We start from the raw sequence: 24,464 nt of genomic DNA, 5'->3' as shown, positions 1-24,464 counted from the left end.
AGAATAGATGCTAATTATGTGTGCGATTATGTAATTTAAGGAGTATGCCTTCGAATGTAAAGCATCGCAGATTGAGCTGCTGTGGAGTTTTGTGCTATTTGGGCCCCTCAAGTGTTGGGTTTGGTCTGATTATGGATTTTTGAATTCTGAGTTTTGAACATGGGCATGAAAGGGCTCATTTAGTTCTTTTCAATTCTTTGACTTGCGTTTCACTTGATTAGTTTAATTGTTTAATTACCTTAATTGTTTGATTAGAAGATAAGATTTAATGATGATTATGAATGGCACTAAAGGCAGCTTTTGTATGGGGTTTTCTGTTCTTAACCCTGTTTCCTATACAAGCTACAACATGTTGCTAGGAGAATACATTTAGGTAAAGCAATGTGATAGTCCATTTATGTAATGTTGTCACGACATTAAACATCAATTCAATTGTGCTAATAATTTCCCATTTGATAAACTGTAAAAGGCGGTGTGGTATAACGTAATGACATGAAAAGGTAAGTGCTGTAAATAAAATCCCCACAGCTTTCAGGAGAGATTGTGTGTATAGAGTGTTTACTGCAATTAGTCTCTCTCCCACGCTCTTTTTTCTCCTGCAGATTAGTGGTTACAGCCCTCAGCTCTCTAGATAAGACCTGCTAAAGACACCAAGACACTAAATACAGAGAGCATTGAGAGACACAAGACACATGTCACAGGTACTCTTATGTTTGATATACTCTGTGTGTGTCAAGTTACTCTGTGTGTGTCTATCAGTGTGTGTCTATGATGATTTGTTCATGTCCTGTGACTGACTCATAGTTCTCTGATTTGAGACTCTACTGTTGTTTTGTGGTGCCTTGTGGTGCTACCCAGTGCTGTGACTCTATACCATAACCCTTTTTTGTGTGTTATGTTGTGATTGTGTTAGTGGGAGCACTCCAACACAGATGTAGTCTATGCACTCCAGTATGTACTGTGATTGTGTATCTGTGACACAGTTGACGGCCCTGCACCCGTGACTCAGTGCTCCTCAGAGGCTCTAATGGCTTCTTTAATTGCATCCATCCATCACCCAACTGGCTCATCTCTTAAACCACACGTACTGAGATGAGCAGCTTGGCTTAGGAGGTACGGAAATAGCTTTCTATAGCTTAAAGGAAACCCCCACCCCCCCCCCAAAAAAACGATGTTTTGATATTGGGTTCATTAGTCTATTGTTGATATAGTCCCCACATGTTTTGCACGTCAGCAATCATGATTTCAATCTATAAAACTTTCAAAATACAGAAATACAGCTCGCGTGATGCATTTAGCATCATCTGATGCTCTTTTTTGAAAGTTATATATCTTGAAAACCTGATTGCAGTTTTTGGGTGGCATTTTCCTTAAAGATTTTACCTCACAATTTCTTCATAGTAGGCTGGGTTTCAAAGGAGATTTGGCAACGGTCATGTCTTTTTACATAATGGACTTAAATGTTCTGTTGTCTTTCACGTGCTTTCCTGTGAAGCACTGCTGCCATGATTAATCTATGTTTTCACTACTCTCAGTATAAAGTCTTCTTCAACCCCAATAGCTGTGATCAAGGAAATGCTTAGCACAATCAACTTCAGTCCATTGGTTTATTATAAATGGCCATGTTTATTACAGTAATAGAGGTTTGTGGTCACCTGCAAGAGTTCAGTTGACATTGGGAAGATGAACTAATGCTGAAATGGACAAATAAAGCTGTCCTCCCTGTTGCTGTATTCAGATGGAACAGGAGATCTCTTTAGTCCAGAGTAAGATGTCTGATCTGGAGTCAGTGCTGCAGCAGAAGGATGTGGAGCTGAAAGCCTCAGAGACACAGAGGACCATCCTGGAGCAAGACCTGGCTACCTATATAACCGAGTGCACCGTGAGTGGCCCAAGATCCTGACTGTGTGTGTGTGTGATTCCGTAAAGCAGATGGGTACTATGTGTGTGTGTGTGTGTGTGTGTGTGTGTGTGTGTGTGTGGGTGCTCTTGTGTACTACATGCGGTGTTGCCAACGGGCTTTACATAAACTCAGCAAAAAAAGAAACATCCTCTCACTGTCAACTGCGATTACTTTCAGCAAACTTAACGTGTAAATATTTGTATGAACAAAACAAGATTCAACAACTGAGACATAAACTGAACAAGTTCAGACATGTGACTAACAGAAATTGAATAATGTGTCCCTGAACAAAGGAGGGGGGTCAAAATCAAAAGTAACAGTCAGTATCTGGTGTGGCCGCCAGCTGCATTAAGTACTGCAGTGCATCTCCTCCTCATGGACTGCACCAGATTTGGAAGTTCTTGTTGTGAGATGTTATCCCACTCTTCCACCAAGTCACCTGCAAATTCCCAGACATTTCTCGGGGGAATGGCCCTAGCCCTCACCCTCCAATCCAACAGGTCCCAGATGTGCTTAATGGGATTGAGATCCAGGCTCTTTGCTGGCCATGGCAGAACACTGACATTCCTGTCTTGCTGGAAATCATGCACAGAACGAGCAGTATGGCTGGTGGCATTGTCATGCTGGAGGGTCATGTCAGGATGAGCCTGCAGGAAGGGTACCACATGAGTGAGGAGGATGTCTTCCCAGCATTGAGATTGCCTGCAATGACAACAAGCTCAGTCCGATGATGTTGTGACTTACTGCACCAGACCATGACGGACCCTCCACCTCCAAATTGATCCCGCTCCAGAGCACAGGCCTTGGTGTAAGGCTCATTCCTCCAACGATAGACAATAAACTGGTCCAGCGACATTGGGTTTGTGCCCATAGGCGACGTTGTTGCCGGTGATGTCTGGTGAGGACCTGCCTTACAACAGTCCTACAAGCCCTCAGTCCAGCCTCTCTCAGCCTATTGCGGACAGTCTGAGCACTGATGGAGGGATTGTGTGTTTCTGGTGTAACTCGGGCAGTTGTTGTTGCCATCCTGTTCCTGTCCCGCAGGTGTGATGTTCGGATGTACCGATCCTCTGCAGGTTTTGTTACACGTGGTCTGCCACTGCCAGGATGATCAGCTGTCCGTCCTGTCTCCCTGTAGTGCTATCTGAGGCGTCTCACAGTATGGACATTTCAATTTATGGCCCTGGCCACATCTGCAGTCCTCATGCCTCCTTGCAGCATGCCTAAGGCACGTTCACGCAGATGAGCAGGGACCCTGGGCATCTTTCTTTTGGTGTTTTTCAGAGTCAGTAGAAAGGCCTCTTTAGTGTCCTAAGTTTTCATAACTGTGACCTTAATTGCCTACCGTCTGTAAGCTGTTAGTGTCTTAACAATTTTTCCACTGGTGCATGCTCATTAATTATTTATGGTTCATTGAACAAGCATGGGAAACAGTGTTTAAACCCTTTACAATGAAGATCTCTGAAGTTATTTGGATTTTTAGGAATTATCTTTGAAAGACAGGGTCCTGAAAATGGTCCGTTTCTGTTTTTTGTTTTTCTGAGTTTTATGTGTGTGTTTCAGAGTCTGAAGCTCAGTCTGGAGCAGGCCCGTACGGAGGTTTCCCAGGAAGACGACAAGGCGCTGCAGCTCCTCCACGGCATCCGGGAGCAGAGCAACAAGCTGCAGGAGATCAAAGAACAGGTAGAGGAGAGCGCCTCCTGTGGGGCATCAGATGCCTGGCAGGGGTTGTGGATGGTGGAGGGAGTAACCCAAAGTTGCCCCTAAACGCTGTTTAACTGTAATGTTTAGGGTTAAGATTTGGGGAGGGTAAGCTGATCCTAGCTCAGTGCCTACGGGCAACTTCTACCCAGAGTGCTGTGGAGGGATGTGCTCTAAAGCACATTGCCCATCCCTGTGGGGTGTGAGTCGTGTGGGGTGTGAGGAGAGTGCTACCCTGTCAAAGCCGGGTTAATTACAGAGGAGGAGGGTGTTGAGGTTTATCCACTGCTCCCTGTGTAGGTGGAGTCAGTAGACTATTAAACACACTGGGTCTGGATTCCTGACTACATGGAACCATATTCATGTCAATTGGTGTTGTTACTGTGTTTTCATTACCTTTCTGGAATAAGGGTAGTAGAGAAAAAGCCTTGCGGGCCACATAATAGAAGTCTGAAATGGACGTTCTAGTAGCGCTAGCCTTCTGTGAGTGTCAGCATTGAGAATTTATTAGGAGTTTGCAGTATGGTGTCCAACAGTGGTCATGGACTCAAACGCACTTTGCCGTGCACACAGGACTCGTCCTGACCATGAAGAAAGTCTCAGTGGATATCTCTCTGGTAGTGGCGTGCCTTTGCATAGCTCAGCGCCCCAGTCTCCTGTGTGTTTATCACTCGCTACTTTCAGGAGTCATGTAGTGTCTCCTGAGTCTCTGCTGATTGAGGAGTGTAGAGGAAGGATAGATTCACGTTCAGCCCACCATTATCCAAATAGTGTGTGTGTGTCTCTTTGTGTGTGTTTGTGTGTTTGTGTGTGAGTTAGTGGGTTTGTGTTCGTGGGTGGGGGGTTTGTGTGTGTGTGTGTGTGTGTGTGTGTGTGTGTGTGTGAGCGCGCGCAATGCGGATACAACAATGATCTGATTTGGTGAAGGGTTGCCAAGTTCGTGAATTAAGATATTGAAAGATTGACAGCAGAGGAGAGTTAGACAGTATGAACCCCCCCCCCCCCACACACACACAGAGCAGAATCCCTGGCAGTGGTTACCAGGCACAGGCTCTATAGTGCAGTGGTTGCCATGGCAATGTGAACCATCCATACCTAGAAGTGGAGAGTATGCAGTGCCGCTGATGCAGTGGGCAGCCTGTCGTGATGAGGCGATGGGGTTTTGGATCTTACATTATGGGAACTGGAGTGTTGGTGTTTTTTCACTGCACTGTAGTCTTCACACCCAGTCCATGGTCACCCGTGGTGGTATCGTTACCGCTTACTGATACGGCTAATGCAAACCTGGAAATCAGCTATGGAAATGATTGACCCACTTATAGTTAAAGTTCATAAAGTGGTTCGTAATTGTCGTACATGAGAATGAGTTAGGCTATTGGATATTTGCAGAAGTACTTTCCGGCTTGATTTTGAAGGCTGCATAAGGTCTTGAACAGTGCCTCTCTCCCACACTCCGTTTTAGGAGTCTGGAAGTCCTATTCATATTTATGCAGAATGCATTCAGTGTTGGCGCAACTAACATGGAAGATTTGGGATATGAGAGATAAAATCTTTTCAGTGAGAGAAAGAGAAATCCATTGCAAGACAATCAGTACATGCAAATGATGTAATTCTGTGAAGCAGTCAGAATTAAACACTAGGCTAATTGGAACAGATCCCTAACACTGAATACAAAGCACGCAGGCTGACAGACTATAACTGGGAAAAGACAAATATTCTACCTCTTAGTATTGTATTTGTGATAGGTAGGTTTAATCCAGTTCTATGGCCTACCTAAAGTAAGCTTCATTTGACCACTTTGTCAGCAAACTTACCTTTGGCACATACAACATGTCTAAAGATGACTGAAAGGAATGATTATTCTGTTCTGTAAGGCAGAGTGAAGAGTTAGAGATAAAGCAGTGTTTTTTTCCCCCCAGGACCATGGATTAGTCTCCCCCATCTTGAGAGACTACAGCAGAACTATCACTCTCCCTGTCAGGGCTACACCTACTGCATTTGAAGCTCCCAGCGGGAGTGTGCAGGTCGGGACGATAGGGAGGGACTTTCTGTGTGATTGTGTGTGTGCATTTGCATGTGTATGTATGTGCGTGCATGTTTGAGTTAAGTATATTCACACTCTGAATCAGCTCTTCTGGCGTGCACTGTTCCATTCTATTCACCCTGTATTCCCCCTTTTCTTTCTCTCTCTCTCTCTCTCTCTCTCTCTCTCTCTCTCTCTCTCACTCTCTCTCTCTCTTTAATCCTATCCCTTCCTTCCTGCCCCTGGCTCACTCCTCCCTCCTCCTTCATGGGTATCACTCAGCTCTGTACTTAAGCCCAGGCCTAGTTCAGTACCCCTGCTAACTGATGTTTAGGGCTGCCAGAGATTTACTGTGATCCAGTCAGGGACCTGAGGGACTGGGGACACTGAGGAACTGATATGCCGAGTCGGCCCGCTGCCGAAACACACTGTCATTTTGTATGAAGATTCTTTCCTACTTGAAATGGATTTGAATTTGAGTCTACAAAGAGATTAAATGAAAGGTCCCTGTGGTTTTAGGTTTATTCAGTTGATGCAAGTATTGCTCATGTGAAAACCTTTAATTATCATTCCAATTATCAGTTTAATTTACTATTTACCATTTTCTTCCTCAATTCATAGCGTCATGCCATGAATCCTAATTGACAATGCCAATCATCATTTATTCAAATAGCAAATGATTTTTGTATCTTAATTAACGTTATAAGGAGGTCCAAACATAATTTGGGAGGAAATTGTACTGATTATGAAATTCCGTTGTCTTTCATTTTAATTTTTAAAAAATGGCATGAGTCATTTATTACACATGACATTTTCTTACTATAATAGTTAATGACTCATGAAGTGTCTTCCTGTCACGGTTGTCGTTGGGAAAGGAGGACCAAAATGCAGCAGGAATGTGGATGCTCATCTTTACGTTTATTAAAATAACGAAGTGAACACCAAAATAACAAACTCACGATCAACGAAACAGTCTTGAAAGGCTTACTCACGCTAAACAAGAAACAATCTCCCACAAAATACAAACCCAAACACACCCTAATATATAGGACTCTCAATCAAAGGCAAAGAGACAACACCTGCCTTCAATTGAGAGTCCCAACCCCAATTAACTAAACATAGAAACAGATACACTAGACTAAACATAGAAATACATGAATATGACACAGTGCCCAAAACCCCGGAATACATAAATCAAATGCCCTTCTACAACAACCACCACCCCGAACCACATAAAACAAATACCCTCTGCCAAGTCCTGACCAAACTACAATAACAATTAACCCTTATACTGGCCAGGACGTGACACACTTACTGTAGACAACAGGCGGACGTCCTCGGAGACACGCTTTAAGGGTTGATGGAGGAACACTTAGCAAGGTTTGAAACTGAATGGAAACAGGAGGAGAACTTTTAAATGAAAAGGGACTAACGAGGCGCTGGCTGGTGCTGCTGATGCTATCTGCTGCGCCTGTCGTGTTCCATTGTCAGGGTGTCCTCACCCTTCCCGGGCACAGAGACCATGCTACTTTTCATTAGCCTCTGCTAGTCCTAACCAGCCTGATTGACAGGACTGCTGCATGCCCCGTGACCAGACCACGAGATGGAAAGGAAAGCTGTTACCATAGCTAATCGTTCATTAAAACTTTAGAAGAGAAGGACACTAATTGATTTTAGCTGATGCACTTCTTCTCTGCCCCACCTTTTCTTGTTCCATAATGCTTTGTCCAATAGATTCCATTACACAGTATGTCCTTTTCTGTCTATTCGTTGTACCTCTCCTCCCCATCCCTCCCTCTCTCATGTCTGCCTGTCTAATCTCTTTCTGCGACGCTTTCCGTTCCTTTCTATTTACTTGTTATTTTTTGGCACTCATCCTTCTCATGTCTTTCACCTCTGCACTCCTCCGCTATCCCTCTCTCTCATCCCTCGTTCCTCTCGCATCCCTCTGCAGGAGTACCATGCCCAGCTGGAGGAGATGCGCGTGGCCATCAGACAGCTGGAGGAGGACCTGTCTGCAGCCCGTCGCCGTAGCGACCTGTACGAGTCGGAGCTGAAGGAGTCCCGTCAGACGGGCGAGGAGCTGAAGAGGAAGGCAGCTGACTATCAACAGAGGATGCAGAAGGTTCTGTAGCTGCTCTCTCTGATATTGATCTCTTGGCTCAGACCCACGTTCAGAGAAGTTGAAAGGCATGTGTTGGTTTTACTGATTTTCAACTTGTTTTCTTACAGGCTAAGGAGCAAGGCAAAACTGACACGGAGGAGATTCTGTCAAAGCTGGAGAAGGTACCAGTTCCATTGGCTCACATGTTGACATCCTATATGGTTCCATATGGTCCTTCAAGGAATGCTGTTCAGTCAGTGGTTAGGAGACAAATGCCAAATTATAAAACAAAAGTTATTATGAATGAAACAATGAAGATGGTTTGGGTGTAAAACTCACAGGGACCAAGGAATGTGCAGCTTAAAAGTTTGATGTTCTCTATCTTTCTCTTTCTGTTTTAGACCAATACTGAACAGCAGGTGAAAATTCAGGATCTCCAAGATAAGCTTGCCAAGGTAGAATATTATGGTTGAAAACGTCCTGGATAATGAATTCATATTCAGCATATGCCGTAAGGGGAGAAGATATGCTCACCACACACAGACATGTGGAAAGTCATTTTTCTCTCCTGCTAATGATGCGTGTCAACCCCTCATTGTCCTGTGAAGCAGATGCTGAGTTGTGGCCTGAGAGTAATTCAACACTCCGCTAAAACCATCATTAGTTTGTTTCAGCTTATTTGCCAGCTATCAAACTATTCTGCCCCTGTTAGACAATGGCTGGTTTCTGCATTTATTATGTTTTATAGAGATGAACATACATTTAATACACTTTTCAAATGGAATTCTCTAAGCTGTATGGGCCCACATTTTAGAAGCACAATCAATCACATTTTCACCCAGTATTCTACGCTATTCATGGACTCAATTATCAATCAAGTCTTTAGAGTTTAAACTACAACAGTTTAAAGTTATTTCAATGTAAGATAGATGACACACAGTGTTTGTTGTACCCCGGCCCATAACACAGGCAGTGAAGGGAAGTAGCGAGACCACAGATCACCTCCATAGTATTCGGGTGGCTAAGGAGCGCATGGAGCGTGAGCTGGAGAGGCTGCAGACCAAGGAGGACTCCAGTGACAGCCTCCGCAGACGCCTGAGGGAGACAGAGGTATGCAGTACTGACACACATTAGACAATAACAGCAAAGAAAGGGCTCATTGAAAGAGAGCTGGATAAACTCCCTGTTACTGTTGGCAGCAGATGTTCTCTAGCCTGAGCAGTGTGTGTGTGTGTGTGTGTGTGTGTGTGTGTGTGTGTGTGTGTGTGTGTGTGTGTGTGTGTGTGTGTGTGTGTGTGTGTGTGTGTGTGTGTGTGTGTGTGTGTGTGTGTGTGTGTGTGTGTGTGTGTGTGTGTGTGTAGGATGGCAGGAAGACCCTGGAGAACCAGGTGAAGAGGCTGGAGATAGTGGAGCGCAGGGAGAGTAAGCTGAAGGAGGACATGCAGAGCAAGGCCCAGCAGATCCAGCAGATGGCTGATAAAATCATGGTAAGGGGAGGGGAAAGAGGGCACCTCAGCCCCCCTCCGGTCCTCACAACGTTGCCCTTCGTTGGAGGATTGCTCTCCCGAGTGAGCATCACACAAGCCCTCCAGGAGTATGTGTTCTCACTGCTCATACAAGCACACACACTCTCTCTCTTAGTTACACACACACACACACACACACACACACTCTCTCACTTAGTTACACACACATACTCACACACACTTGTTATTCAGTCTGTGCCAAATCCTAATTGAGATCTGCAAGCGTATGTGCAGTGTTAGTGTATCTCCACGTTATGAGCGTGTATCTCACATTAGGATTCGGCCTTCACTCTCTGGAGATTATTTATTGCTCTCTCTCTCTGTCTCAGACCCAAGAGTGTTTGTTTTCTTTCCCTGAGAACAATTATTTGCAGCATTTTTTCCCTTGCTGTACTGAATCATTTCATGGTGTCGGGTCCTGAATTGAAAAGGGTGAATTAACACTGTACTGTACTGTAACGTGTGTGTGTGTGTGTGTGTGTGTGTGTAGGATCTGGAGGAGAGTCTTCGTGAGAGCCAGTCCACAGGCCAACGAGTGGAGACACACATGGAGCAGAAGGAGAAGCTCTATGACGAGAAAATCAAGGTAGAGCCTCAAGGGACCACTACTGTTCTTCACAAACATTCAGTAAAGTATAATGTTATGGGCCACTGGTGTATTTACATTGTTAGGGAAGGTTGTCGGCTTTAACTGGAGCCCAGATTTTCCTGGGCAGGTTCCTTGGATCCCGTTTCTGGGCCTTGATCCTGAGCACTAGCATGGTTGATCCTGTGTTGTATCTCTCTTATATTGACAAGGTTCTGGAGAATCAGATGAAGGCAGACATGGCAGATAAGGAGATGCTGGAATCCAGTCAGAGAAAGTATGAGGAGGAGGTCCAGGAGAAGTGCTGCATCATCAGCGAGCAGAAGGCGGTAAGAGCTGCTCAGGCTAGTTAGGATGCGGCCAGGCCGATTTTTACAATAATCACAGGGACTTGGTTTATTTTTCACATTAATCACACTGACTTGGTTTATTACAAACTTGCAATAACCTTTTGCCAGGCAACTGTGATATACTGTACATGTGCTGTGTTGTTCTGACAAATAGCATTTGTTACTTTATAAATGCGATGCAAACTATCAGACATGTTGAGGCTGCATGTAAATGTGTGTTGAAACGTGTCTCTTCTGTCCATCCCAGACCATCAATGCCATGGACTCTAAGATGGCCAGCCTGGAGCAGAGGATTGCCGAGCTGTCTGAAGCCAACAAACTGGCAGCCAACAGCAGCATCTACACCCAGAAGAACATGTGAGTGTTGTGGACTATCTCAGTTAGTTACATAGTTAATTAGTTAGTTAGGAAGATTGTCTACTGACTGTGCTGCGTGTCTATTTATCTGTCTGGGCCTGACAGAAAAGCCCAGGAGGAGATGATCTCAGAGCTGAGGCAGCAGAAGTTCTACCTGGAGTCTCAGGCTGGGAAGCTGGAGGCCCAGAATGCCAAGCTGGAGGAGCATCTGGAGAAGATAAGCCAGCAGGAGCAGAGCAACAAGAGCCGAGTGCTGGAGCTGGAGACGAGGCTGAGAGAGGCGAGGAGAGAGGAAAGAGGAGATGGGGAGAGGACGAGGGCAGACAGGGGAGGAGAGGGGAGGAAGGTTGGGGTCACATGAAGGAGGAGAGGGGAGGAAGGTTGGGGACACAGGAAGGAGGAGAGGGGAGGAAGGTTGGGGACACAGGAAGGAGGAGAGGGGAGGAAGGTTGGGGTCACAGGAAGGAGGAGAGGGGAGGAAGGTTGGGGACACAGGAAGGAGGAGAGGGGAGGAAGGTTGGGGTCACAGGAAGGAGGAGAGGGGAGGAAGGTTGGGGTCACAGGAAGGAGGAGAGGGGAGGAAGGTTGGGGTCACAGGAAGGAGGAGAGGGGAGGAAGGTTGGGGTTACAGGAAGGAGGAGAGGGCAGGAATGTTGGGGTCACGGGAAGGAGGGGAGGAAGGTTGGGGTCACAGGAAGGAGGAGAGGGGAGGAAGGTTGGAGTCACAGGAAGGAGGAGAGGGCAGGAATGTTGGGGTCACGGGAAGGAGGGGAGGAAGGTTGGGGTCACAGGAAGGAGGAGAGGGGAGGAAGGTTGGGGTCACAGGAAGGAGGAGAGGGGAGGAAGGTTGGGGTCACAGGAAGGAGGAGAGGGGAGGAAGGTTGGAGTCACAGGAAGGAGGAGAGGGCAGGAATGTTGGGGTCACAGGAAGGAGGGGAGGAAGGTTGGGGTCACAGGAAGGAGGAGAGGGGAGGAAGGTTGGGGTCACAGGAAGGAGGAGAGGAAGGTTGGGGTGACAGAAAGGAGGAGAGGGCAGGAATGTGAAAAGAGGAGGAGGAAAAGAGGGCAAGGAGCCAGGAGAGCAGTCGACGGGTTGGGCAGAGAGGGATGCCAGATAGAGGGGTCATGTAAGGTGAAAGGTCAAGCTCCACTGTGCGTTGTTGATTTGCCAGATCAGCATCTCTCTGACTCACTGACCGTCTGGATCGCTCCTTCCTCTTCCTGACTCCTTTCTGTCTCTCCCTTCTCTCTGTGTGTCCCTCGTGTGGTTAGATGGGCCTGGAGCACGAGGAGCAGAAGCTGGAGATCAAACGTCAGGTGACAGAGCTGACCCTGTCGCTGCAGGAGAGGGTGTCTCAGATCAGCGGGCTGCAGGCGGCACGCCACTCCCTGGAGAGTCAGCTGCAGCAGGCCAAGTCAGAGCTGGAGGACACCACCGCTGAGGCTGAGGAGGAGATCTGTGTTCTCAGAGTGAGTGCAGGAGGGACACACATACCAGTCTGCTGTTATTACTCCTGTTATTACTGTGATATTATGAAGTACAGTAGTACAGCCGCCAAACCTGTCTCTCTCTCTGTCTGGTAGGCCCACCGAGACGAGATCCAGCGCAAGTATGATGCCCTCAGAGACAGCTGTGCGGTATGCCAGCCCTTTGTATCACCTTTTCTCTCTCTCTCTCTCTCTAGTGTTGTCTTCATCTTTCTCTCTGCTACCTCTCTTTACCCTGTCTCTTTTTCTCTCTTTCTATTCTCTCTCACTCCTTTCAGAATTAGAAGGCATTAACTGAGTTGAGTCAGATAAGATCAGCTATTATAGATTTCCATTGGCCGTGTTTCCAGCCATCACGCTCAACGAGGCCTTTGTTTTTCCAGGAAAAAAGTAGACCGTCAATTAGGTTATCCGTCTGTTTTCAATCCCCACTGCTATTTCTACTATTTAGAAAAATATCAATTTGTTTCATGCAGATCCTCCATATCTTTTTGCCAAGAATAGAACTAAGTCTTGTATTTAGGTTGATGTGATGAATAATATATACCCATATCTTTTCATATCTCTTTGTCAGCGAGCGCGTGAAAACGAACCCTGGGAAGATGAGGTTATTGTGTTGTGGTGGGGGATTTAAAAACCTTCAAAGTCACATTGTTTGAATCACTGCTGGGTCTCATTGTGGTTAATACATAATGGTCTCTCTTTATCCCCTTGCCCTACTTTTGTGATCCTCCCACTCGCAAGCTGTTGAGAAAGAGTATTCTTCCTAGATTCGGCTGGCCGATATTCAGGCAATCATTCCCAAGTTCGGAAACAAATTGAGGTTGTTATGCCTGGCCCCCCATGTCTATTTTTGTGTATGGCACCTATTTGTTCTGTTTAGATCATTGATAACACAGTACTTTCAGTAACAGCAGAAATGAAACATGGGCAAGGTTGCATTGACATGAGGTAGTAGTATATCAATAATAGATACAGTTATGTACTGATGACAAGTGTTATGTAACATGCCTGGAGGTGAAGGTCTGGCTCCTTTGGCTGTTGTTGGGAATTGGCTAGGTTTTGTTTACACATATTTAGAAGGTAGTGAATTCTAACCAAACCCACTGTAATAATTCACAAACATCCGGATGTTAACACCAGTGTTTATCTATCCCGGGTACTGCTACTAGACTGTACTGTATTTCTGTGTATCCTTTAAGGAAACTACAGAGCTTCAAACATGGCTTGTCCTGGAGTGTGTGTGTGTGTGTGTGTGTGTGTGTGTGTGTATGTTATCATGAGCACCCAGTAGGATGGAGAGAATACATTGCTGATGAACAGATCACGGCTTATCAGTCCCATTGTTGACCTCCCATCTCCTCTGAGTATTCTGTCATTTCTGTCAGTCCTCAGCCCCTACGGCCTGCTAGAGAGAGATGATGTATGTACATAAAACCTTTGTTCACTCCACTGCCCTGTAGTCCTGCATGGTACAGAGCAGCCAGGCTCCCCAGAAAGCAGAATAACATCTAACTCAGCTTCAGAAACCTCTAACCTTCATTTGCATAGGGTATGCACTAGTATGCTGGCTGATTAAGAGGACGTGATGGTGCAGATGAAGAGATTATGCAGCTCCCTGCTCAGCCCGGAGAGTGACATGAAGGCGGTCTGAGATAATAATGTTTCCGTGGATATTTATCTCTAATTGCAAAATGTTTGCCTTGGCGGGCTGCGATGTATGTAGCATTCACTGAAGGGAACTCACGGTGATGTTCTCAAGTCTATGGTCCTCCAACGATCCGCTGTGTGGGTTTTAATGAAGTCCATATGCTCTGGTGAGGACTTTTCACTCCTGTCTGTCAACGGTCATTTCAATTGATGAGTCTTTATGCCCTCCTCCCACTTTTCCCATTGATTGATCATTCTATTTCACTACATGATGAACAGGTCTACCACTACATCCCTACATCGTAGTATACATTGAAATCATGTACTGTTGTGTTGAGATGCTGGTAATGAACCTACTGTAATTCTTCTCCATCCCTCTCTCAGGTGATCACAGACCTGGAGGAGCAGCTGACCCAGTTAACCCAGGAGAACGCTGAGCTGAACAGACAGAATTTTTACCTGTCCAAGCAGCTGGACGAGGCCACAGATGAGACAGAGGAGCGCCTGCAGCTGGGCCAGGACGTGGACCGTCTGCGCCGCGAGGTGGCTGACCGTGAGATGCACCTCAACAACCAGAAACAGGTGTGACTCACACTCAAACCATCCTGTTCAGTGTACACACTCTAACATGTTACTAGAACGTGTTCATGGAGAGTCTTGTTTCTCATGTTCTCATTTCCTCTCAATTCAATTAAATTCAAGGGGCTTTATTGGCATGGGAAACACATGTTTACATTGCCAAAGAATGAACAGAAGTGAAATAAACAATAAAAAATTAACAGTAAACATTACACAAAAGTTCCAAAAGAATAAAGACATTTCAAATGACATATTATGTCTATATATTATTATTGTCCCTCTCTCTCTATCTCTCTCTCTCTCTCGCTCTCTCTGTCTCTCTCTCTCTCTCTCTCTCTCTCTCTCGCTCTCTCTGTCTCTCTCTCTCTCTCTCTCTCTCTCTCTCTCTCTCTCCCTCTCTCTTTCTCTCTCTGTCTCTCTCTCTCTGTCTCTCGCTCTCTCTCTCGCTCTCTCTCTCTCCGTCTCTCTCTCTCTCTCTCTCTGTCTCTCTCTCTCTCGCTCTCTCTCACCGTCTCTCTCTCTCTCTCTCTCTCCCTCTCTCCTTTCACATACATTTCATTTCACATATGCCCCAAAACACATAACTCTCCTCAGTCCTCAACAATCAATTACAGGTGACACACACACACAAACATGCACACCCTTCAGCAGCTACAGTGATTAAGTGGAGTATAAATCAGGCAGAAGATACTGGACTGTTCTGTTGTTGTGAAGCGCTAGCTCAGCGAGCAGAGAGAGGAGAGGAGGCCGTGTGACGCTGTGCTCTGCCCCTGTGGGAGGGGGTGTGTAGGCGTACAGTAGATTCATCTCTCAGTCTCTCTGTCCTAGCTAGTGGTTGTGTAACCAGGGATGGAAGTCATAGACGATGGAGCCGACCGTGAGTGGGAGGGATGTGTCATCCACATCGTTCCCAGGTAGTGTCAGGCCTGGATGCGTGGACTTCAGAGGACCATGGTGCTGCTGCAGCTATATTTGTATCCCAGTGTTTGTCTCGAGCAGAGAAACAGGAAGCATAAAAACCTAGCTCAGTGTCAGCCCTATGTACCGTACATAGGCGAAATGTATTGCCTTCATGAATCAATACAACTCTCAAAAGCGCACAACCCATTGATGATCAGAATATGACAATACTGATGTTGGTCTGGGATAGTTAGTCTGTTACTCACAGAGCTGCTGCATTAAGACCACAAACACCATGAAAGGTTCCTTAAATGGTTGTATTAGTGTATGTTTTCTCCTGCAATCTCTCTGTGTTGTTCATGTTGTCTGTAGGAACAGAACAGAGCAGTGCCTTCTATTCTCCTATTCTCATGTAACCCCCCCCCCCCCCCTCCATGTCCTGTGTTAGAACATTGAGACGCTGAAGACCACGTGCACCATGCTGGAGGAGCAGGTCCTGGAGCTGGAGACCCTGAATGATGAGCTGCTGGAGAAGGAGAGGCAATGGGATGCCTGGAGGGGAGCCCTGGAGGATGAGAAGAACCAGGCCGAGAGGAGGACAAGGGAGATCCAGAGACAGCTGGACAACGAGAAGCAGAACAGGTAACACAAACACAAACACACACCAACACACACACACACACACACACTCACTCATATGGCCCCCGCTCTTACTCCTGTTCAGGCTGCGTGCGGACCAGCGCAACTCGGAGGCTCGTCAGTCTATTGAACAGGCAGTGAAGGAGCACAAGGCTGAGATTCTGGCCCTGCAGGAGGCCCTCAAGGACCAGAGACTCAAAGCAGAGAGCCTCTCTGACACAGTGAGCCTTACGTGTCTGCCTGTTCATGTCTCTCTCTGTCTGTGTATCCATCTGTCTTTCTCTCGGTCTCTCGCTGTCTGTCTCTCTGTCTCTCTGTGTGTTTGTCTAAAGCAGACCTGTACATGTTTTCTTGCCTCTGGCCCTCTAGCTGAATGAACTGGAGAAGAAGCATGCCATGCTGGAGATGAATGCTAGGAGTCTGCAGCAGAAGCTGGAGAGTGAGAGGGAGCTGAAGCAGAGGATGCTGGATGACGTGGGTTATGTTTTCCTCTCATTCTACATGTGTTGCAATTGAGTCATTAATATCATGTCATGTTAAAAATGCCTCTATTATAAACCGATATGTCTGTGTGTCTTGTGAGAAGTGAAACATCACATCATGTTTATACTGCTGGTGTCCCTCCACAGCAAGGTAACCTGCAGCAGCAGATGGATGTTCAGAAGAGCCACATCTTCCGTCTGACCCAAGGGCTGCAGGAGGCTCTGGACCAGACTGACCTGCTGAAGACTGAGAGGACTGACCTGGAGTACCAGCTGGAGAACATCCAGGTACAGCTACACTCCCTCACACACTCACTCACTCACTCACTCACTCACTCACACACTCACACTCACACACACAGACAGACACACACACACACACTCACTCAAACACACACACGCAAATACGCACAAACGCACACGCACACACACACACACACACACACACACACACACACACACACACACACACACACACACACACACACACACACACACACACACACACACACACACACACACACACACACACACACACACACACACAGAGAGGTACGTTAGTAAAAATTCATTGCCTTAGTAATGTTCACTTAGCTCCACCTGCAGGCTGTGTTCTCCCATGAGAAAGTGAAGTTGGAGGGGACCATCACCCAGCAATCCAAACTCATAGACTTCCTCCAGGCCAGGGTGGACCAGGGGGGCTCCAAGAAGAAAAAGGTGAGACTGGACAGCTCACAACACAGGTACAGAGACACAGAGTACATGAATACATTTCTAGAGCAACTTTACTAGTGTCTGCTATGGGCCTTTTCATTCTACCCCCAATCTTTTCTCAAAATGTTTGCCTGTGACAGTTATTATGTCTGTGTGTGTGTTCCAGGGTCTATTTGGCCGGCGCAGAGAGGACCTGCTGGCTGCCATGGTGGCCCAGGGCCAGTCCCAGGTTCCCCAGCAGGTGTCCCCTGTACCCTCTGTGCAGCCGGTGCCCCTCCAGTACAGTGACATGAAGATGGCCCTGGACAAGGAGCGCTCCCGCTGCTCTGAGCTGGAGGATGCACTGCAGAACATGAGACTGGAGCTGCGCTCCCTACGAGAGGAAGGTAAGGAAACAGTCATCTGAAATAAACAGGAAATAATCCCACTAAAGACTACGGCTGTAGTCCAGCGCATGCTATCGCTTCAACCAGAACATCAAACTCACACCAGGCCCAAACAACACTCCCTTGTGACTTTCCTTTGATTCCTCTCTCTCTCTCTCTCTCTCTCTCTCTCTCTCTCTCTCTCTCTCTCTCGCTCTCTCTCTCTCTCTCACCTCTCTCTCTCTCCTTTCTCTCGCTCTCTCTCTCTCTCTCTCTCCTTTATTTCTCTCTCTCTCTCTCTCTCTCTCTCTCTCTCTCTCTCTCTCTCTCGCTCTCTCTCTCTGTATGTGTCTCTCACTCTCACACATATACACACGTCCAGCGGTCCAGTACAAGCCTGTGGACCATGGTGGTACCCCGGCTACCCCTGGCACAACGCGCCAGCAGATGGTGATGTCTGCCATGGTGAAGTCTCCTGAGCACCAGCAGGGCCCGAGCAGCCTGCTGGCTACCTCTAACTCTGGCCGCAGGAAGGAGGTTGCCACCCCCGAGGGTGAGTCCTTCTGGAGGAGAAAAAGGGGACATGGGAGTGCATCAGATGAGACCTCTGTGTGGCCTTCAGCACTGTGTCCATATTTCCATATAATGCAGTATAATTGAAGTAATAGACCGCCCCTGACATAATAAAGATACTTGGACCTAAAATCACTCAGGCAAGCTTTCCAGATTCCTCTTCCTCCTAATGCCTTAGACCTTTGTCCTTTTTCTCTCACACTCAACAGAGAGAAGGAGAGTCACTTTTGAAAGTAAGTTCTCCTAACTCATGGAGCCCGCAATTTGCTATCACCTTCCTTTTTGCCTCCCTACCACACTCCGAATGGGCCAGATTTGAAAAGCTCTGCACTGGGATCAAGTGGCAGATGTTTCTTTAGAGTATGGTATGCTAAGTTCTGGTTTCTAATGCTTGTATTGGAGTTTCCACTTTTCAGTAATGCCTCTCTACTAAATTATTCTAGCTCTGGAATTAGTATTCACTTCAATTAATAACTAAAGTATTTTCATAGAATGTAGCTTTACATGTCTTTACATACAGTACCAGTCAAACGTTTGGACACACCTACACATTCAAGGGTTTTTCTTTATTTTGTACTATTTTCTACATTGTAGAATAATAGTGAAGACATCAAAACTATGAAATAACACATATGGAATCATGTAGTAACCTAAGAAGTGTTAAGCAAATTAGATTCTTCAAAGTAGCCACCCTTTGCCTTGATGATAGGTTTGCACACACTTGGCATTCTCTCAACCAGCTTCATGAGGAATGCTTTTCCAACAGTCTTGAAGGAGTTCCCACATATGCTGAGCACTTGTTGACTGCTTTTCCTTCACTCTGCGGTCCAACTCATCCCAACCCATCTCAATTGGGTTAAGGTCAGGTGATTGTGAGGCCAGGTCATCTGATGCAGCACTCCATCACTCTCCTTCTTGGTCAAATAGCCCTTACACAGCCTGGATGTGTATTTTGTGTCATTGTCCTGTTGAAAAACAAATGATAGTCCCACTAAGCGCAAACCAGATGGGATGGCGTATCGCTGCAGAATGTTGTGGTATCCATGCTGGTTAAGTGTGCCTTGAATTCTAAATAAATCCCTGACAGTGTCACCAGCAAAGCACCCCCAAACCATCACACCTCCTCCTCCATGCTTCACGGTGGGAACCACACATGCAGAGATCATCCGTTCACCTACTCTGCGTCTCACAAAGACACGGCAGTTGGAACCAACAATCTCAAATTTGGACTCATCAGACCAAAGGACAGATTTCCACCAGTCTAATGTCCATTGCTCGGGCTTCTTGGCCCAAGCAAGTCTCTTATTATTATTGGTGTCCTTTAGTAGTGGTTTCTTTGCAGCAATTTGACCATGAAGGCCTGATTCACACAGTCTCCTCTGAACAGTTGATGTTGAGTCTGTTACTTGAACTCTGTGAAGCATTTATTTGGGTTGCAATCTGAGGTGCAGTTAACTCTAATGAACTTATCCTCTCCAGCAAAGGTAACTCTGGCTCTTCCTTTCCTGTGGTGGTCCTCATGAGAGACAGTTTCATCATAGCGGTTGATGGTTTTTGTGACTGTACTTGAAGAAACATTCAAAGTTCTTGAAATTTTCCGTATTGACTGACCTTCATGTCTTAAAGTAATGATGGACTGTCGTTTCTCTTTACTTATTAGAGCTGTTCTTGCCATAATATGGACTTGGTCTTTTACCACATAGAGCTATCTTCTGTATACCACCCCTACCTTGTCACAACACAACTGATTGGCTCAAACGCATTAAGAAGGAAAGAAATTCCACAAATTAACTTTAACAAGGCACACCTGTTAATTGAAATGCATTCCAGGTGACTACCTTATGAAGCTGGTTGAGAGAATTCCAAGAGTGTGCAAAGCTGTCATCAAGACAAAGGGTGGCTACTTTGAAGAATCTCAAATATAAAATATATTTAGATTTCTTTAACACGGTAACATTACAATTTAGAAAATAGCACAAATTCAGAAAAACCCTTGAAGGAGTAGGTGTGTCCAAACTTTTGACTGGTACTGTACATAAATCATAAAGACATTTTCATTCCTGGCTTGCGTCAGGTAAATCATTGTAGAAATGTAATTCAAACCAGCATATTGGTTGATTCGACATTACCAGCTAACATAAAATTAACATATCATGTTAAAAAAGCCATTATGTGTTTGTGACACAGTGTATGTGTCTGTATTCTACTTGGAGAAATGAGACTGAAAACATTTCCATAGTTCTCTGTTTTTGAGCTAAACTTTCCTCCCTCTAAGTGCACAGCTTTGGAAATCTGAAGCAATTGCCTTTACTTCTGTTTGCCAACACGCCAATCCATTGACTCTCAGGCAGCTATCTGCCCTGCACCTTGAACCACTGCAACCCAGACCTGCACACCTTACAGAGGGGGGGTTTTCTTTTCAGCTTTTCACCTTATACCGCAATGTAGAAACCACAGGAGGTTGGTGGCACCTTAATTGGGGAGGACAGGCTCGTGGTAATGGCTGGAGCGGAATAAGTGGGTCGTTATCAAATATATCAAACACTTGGTTTTGTTTAATGCCATTCCATTCACTCCGTTCCAGCCATTCTTATGAGCCGTCCTCCTCTCAGCAGCCTCCACTGGTTGGAACATATTCATCCTGTTCCCTCAATGAGAAGATTCCTGGATGCATGCGTTAAGTTCCAGTTATGAACTGATCACTGGTGAATGATGGGATCAAATATGATTTACCTTTTCATTTCAGATCCTCTTATCTTTAACATTTTAACATTATGTTGGTAATGCTTCCTTTTCGTTGCCTCACTTGCACAACTGACATGGCACGGTGCAACGGATTCTTTTGTTGTTGAAAAAAAAAACGATAATTGTGGTTGCTATAGATACTGTCCCTCCTCACTGTCTTTCCTGGCTGTGTTCAGAGTATGGCCATCGCATGAAGGACAGTCAGAGGGACAGGGAGAGGGGGAGGCAGAGGGAGAGCATTCACCACAACACCCCTCACCGCTTCACCGTGGGACTCAACATGAGGGCTGCCAAGTGTACTGTGTGCCTGGATACCGTGCACTTTGGTCGCCAGGCAGCCACCTGTGTCGGTATGTTACGTTCCAACCATCCACTCCCCATCACAATGATCAGGCACATTTCTGTTGAGCAAGGCTTTTTCAGAAGGGCGGCTCATACAGTAGTGTGATTCTGGCATTCCTAGTTTGAACAGTTTTCTTCTCTCCTTCAGAATGTCATGCTTTGTGCCATCCAAAATGCTCCCCCTGCCTTCCTGCCACGTGCGGCCTGCCTGGGGACTGTGCCCTGCACATGGCTGAGGCGCTGTGCCGGGACAAAGGCAGCTCCCCTGGCCTGCAGCTCAAAGAGGCCAGCGGACATGTTCGCCTGGAGGGGTGGATGAAGCAGCCCAGGTGGGTCTGTTAACTCTGGTGTGTGACTAATAGGACCATACTATAGATCAACACTGCCTGTCTGCCTACCCTTCAAGTTGATTGCATTTAGACTGATTGCTAATCCCTCATACTGTATTTGATTTGATCTGAGATGTTTCTTTAGTACTAAAGTATAGTTGTAGGCTACAGTATTATCCTCATCTGTTCTAGACATTGACTATCTCTGTGATGGTCTATGCTGCTGGCCCAGTGACAGACATGTTTGTTCTGTAGGAATGGGAAGCGTGGCCAGGGCTGGGAGAGGAAGTATGTGGTGCTGGATGGGACCAAGGTGACCATCTATGAAACAGAGCCCAGAGAAGGTCTCACTCCCTTTCCTGTCCCTACAGTACATATGATTATGAAATAGGTTGAACTATTTTCTATTTTTTTGGTAACAATTCATTCTTATTTCCTTTAGCTTACAGTGTTCTTGATTGCTGCCAGTTGGTGCCTTTTAGTCTGTGTATTTCTTAGGGAATGTTGATTTCCCTCTGTTTGTGTTGTTCAGACTCAGTGAAGCCACTGGATGAGTTTGAGCTGTGTCTGTCTGATGGAGAGGTGATGGTGCACGGGGCTGTCGGGGCGTCTGAGCTGCCCAACACAGCAAAGTCAGGTACACCAAACTTGTGTCCGACTTATTATTAACTTATTAGTAGTATCATGATCTGTGCTTAGAAATGACCTGTTCCCCTCGTTCCCTCACTGTGCTGTGATGTGTGTAGATGTGCCATATGTGCTGAAGCTGGAGTCTCACCCCCACACGTCGTGCTGGCCTGGACAGACTCTGTACTTCATGGCTCCCAGTTTCCCAGACAAGCAGCGTTGGGTGGCCGTGCTGGAGTCTGTGGTGGCAGGGGGGCGAGCATCTCGGGAGAAGGCTGAGGCAGATGCAGTGAGTACCACAGTACTCACCACTATGGAGTTAAATTAGTAGAATTACTTACTGACACACATACGCACAACCCTAAACCTTACCCTAGCCCCAGTGCTGGAATAAGTACCCAATTGTCATACTTGAGTAAAAGTAAAGATACCTTGATAGAAAATGACTCAAGTAAAAGTCACCCAGTAAAATACTACTTGTGGAAGTGTCTAAAAGTATTTGGTTTTATATATACTTAAGTATTAAAAGTAAATGTTATTGCTAAAATATACTTAAGTATTAAAAGTAAAAGTATAATTAATTAAAATTCCTTATAAATCCTCTTAGTACCGGTTCTGACCGACATTTTTGCTTATAAATCGATCTCTGGACACCGTAGATTGAACTAGGTTGCATTGAGAAATAGCCTTTGTTCCCATGGACACCAAGTATATTTTCTGAGCCTGTGTGACATAGGATGTGAAATCTGAAAACACTTGAAGCTGGGATGGATGTCCCTCCGACCATTTCATTCACTCTTTCGACTGTCCATCAACTCCTGGCCGAACCCTACATCACAGCCACTGACAAAGCACATGCCTGCAATCATTACATCGTAGTGCAGCATTAGAGAGTGGTGTCATCACGGTAGATCGATTTATAGCGATTAATCCAAATAATTATTAGATTTTAAACAAAAAACACTTTCTGTTTGTCACAGATGGACAAGATTAATATGAGATGAAAGGAGAGTTCCTAACGAGCTCAGGAAGTCAAGCTAGAGCTCTGTTCACAACGAACGTCTCACTTTAGAAAATATGCACATTTTCTCTAACCCTAAACATGCAAATATGTATTGTACAGTTATAAGGAAGGTGAAGTCTTATAGTTAGTCATTTTATCATTTGATTATGCTATATTTACAAACCAGATAAATCATTTCAAGTCTTATTCATACAGTTTTTTTGAATAGGAAATACATTGTATAAAATATTTAATATTTGCCAATTTTTTTTATCATATTTGTACTGTGGACTTGAGTTTTTGTCCTTAAAAGTGACTACACCTCAGCAACTGAGAACTATTTTTACCAGAAAGGTGAGATTTTAACCTTTCATTGAATATACAGCATTACTAGTTGTTTTTTATGGCCCTCTTATGATACATAATTACATTTCGAATACATTTAGTTACATTTAACTGGTTTAAGCAAACCAGAAGGCACCATTTTCTTGTTTTTTATTTATTTATGGATAGCCAAGGGCACACTCCAACACTACAAACGAAGCATTTGTGTTTAGTGAGTCTGCCAGATCAGAGGCAGTAGGGATGACCAGGGATGATGTCTTGATATGTGCGTGAATTGGAAAATGTTTCTCTCCTGCTAAGAACTCAAAATGTAACGAGTACTTTTGGGTGTCAGGGAAAATGTATGGAGTAGAAAGTTTGTTATTTTCTTTAGGAATGTAGTGAAGTAAAAGTAAAAGTTGTCAAAACTATAAATAGTAAAGTAAAGTACAGATACCCCCAAAAACTGTACTGAACAAAAATGTAAATGCAACATGCAACTATTTCAAAGTTGTCACTGAGGTACAGTTCATACTGTATAAGGAAATCAGCCAATTGAAATAAGTTAATTTGGCCCTCGTCAATGGATTTCACATGACTGGGAATACAGATATGCACCTGATGGTCACAGATACCTTAAAAAAAAGGTAGGGGCGTGGATCAGAAAACCACTCAGTATCTGGTGTGACCACCATTTGCCTCATGCAGCGTGACACATCTCCTTCGCAGGCCATGACATTTTCAGTTTCCAGGAATTGAATACAGATCCTTGCGACATGGGGCCATGCATTATCATGCTGAAACATGAGGTGATGCCGGCGGATGAATGACACGACAATGGGTCTCAGGATCTCGTCATGGTATCTCTGTGCATTTAAATTACCATCGATAAAATTGTATTCTATTCATTGTCCGTAGCTTATTCCTGCCAATACCATAGCCCCACCGCCACCGTGGGGCACTCTGTTCACAACGTTGACATCAGCAAACCGCTAGCCCAAATATGCCATACACGTAGTCTGCGGTTGTGAGGCCGGTTGGACGTACTGCCAAATTAATTCTCTAAAATGACGTTGGAGGCGGCTTATGGTAGAGAAATGAACATTCAATTATCTGACAAAAGCTCTGGTGGACATTCTTGCAGTCAGCATGGC

At 45.5% G+C, this 24,464-nt stretch overlaps 1 protein-coding gene across 1 annotated transcript in view; it reads left to right on the top strand.

Annotated features, from left to right (window-relative positions):
- Window positions 1–24,464, top strand: part of LOC106579949 (citron rho-interacting kinase) — a 70,430-nt gene that overhangs the window by 26,814 nt on the left and 19,152 nt on the right. The window contains exons 2-28 of the mRNA XM_014160390.2: window positions 603–701; window positions 1,739–1,882; window positions 3,467–3,586; window positions 7,582–7,752; window positions 7,860–7,913; window positions 8,133–8,186; window positions 8,701–8,841; window positions 9,093–9,218; window positions 9,748–9,843; window positions 10,056–10,172; window positions 10,441–10,550; window positions 10,656–10,830; window positions 11,823–12,020; window positions 12,135–12,188; window positions 14,073–14,270; window positions 15,616–15,809; window positions 15,892–16,027; window positions 16,176–16,280; window positions 16,436–16,576; window positions 16,895–17,005; window positions 17,169–17,388; window positions 17,750–17,920; window positions 20,862–21,035; window positions 21,176–21,356; window positions 21,612–21,700; window positions 21,889–21,993; window positions 22,103–22,272. Of these exons, the coding sequence (XP_014015865.1) occupies window positions 693–701; window positions 1,739–1,882; window positions 3,467–3,586; window positions 7,582–7,752; window positions 7,860–7,913; window positions 8,133–8,186; window positions 8,701–8,841; window positions 9,093–9,218; window positions 9,748–9,843; window positions 10,056–10,172; window positions 10,441–10,550; window positions 10,656–10,830; window positions 11,823–12,020; window positions 12,135–12,188; window positions 14,073–14,270; window positions 15,616–15,809; window positions 15,892–16,027; window positions 16,176–16,280; window positions 16,436–16,576; window positions 16,895–17,005; window positions 17,169–17,388; window positions 17,750–17,920; window positions 20,862–21,035; window positions 21,176–21,356; window positions 21,612–21,700; window positions 21,889–21,993; window positions 22,103–22,272 (3,564 nt within the window). The 5' untranslated portion in view covers window positions 603–692. The remainder of the gene's footprint in view (window positions 1–602; window positions 702–1,738; window positions 1,883–3,466; window positions 3,587–7,581; window positions 7,753–7,859; window positions 7,914–8,132; window positions 8,187–8,700; window positions 8,842–9,092; window positions 9,219–9,747; window positions 9,844–10,055; window positions 10,173–10,440; window positions 10,551–10,655; window positions 10,831–11,822; window positions 12,021–12,134; window positions 12,189–14,072; window positions 14,271–15,615; window positions 15,810–15,891; window positions 16,028–16,175; window positions 16,281–16,435; window positions 16,577–16,894; window positions 17,006–17,168; window positions 17,389–17,749; window positions 17,921–20,861; window positions 21,036–21,175; window positions 21,357–21,611; window positions 21,701–21,888; window positions 21,994–22,102; window positions 22,273–24,464) is intronic.

The sequence above is a fragment of the Salmo salar genome, chromosome ssa20 (genome assembly GCF_905237065.1).
Source record: "Salmo salar chromosome ssa20, Ssal_v3.1, whole genome shotgun sequence".
In the NCBI taxonomy this organism is placed as follows: Eukaryota; Metazoa; Chordata; class Actinopteri; order Salmoniformes; family Salmonidae; genus Salmo; species Salmo salar.
The sequence above is the reverse complement of the archived record's forward strand: the minus strand, read 5'-3'. Positions and strand labels throughout refer to the sequence as shown.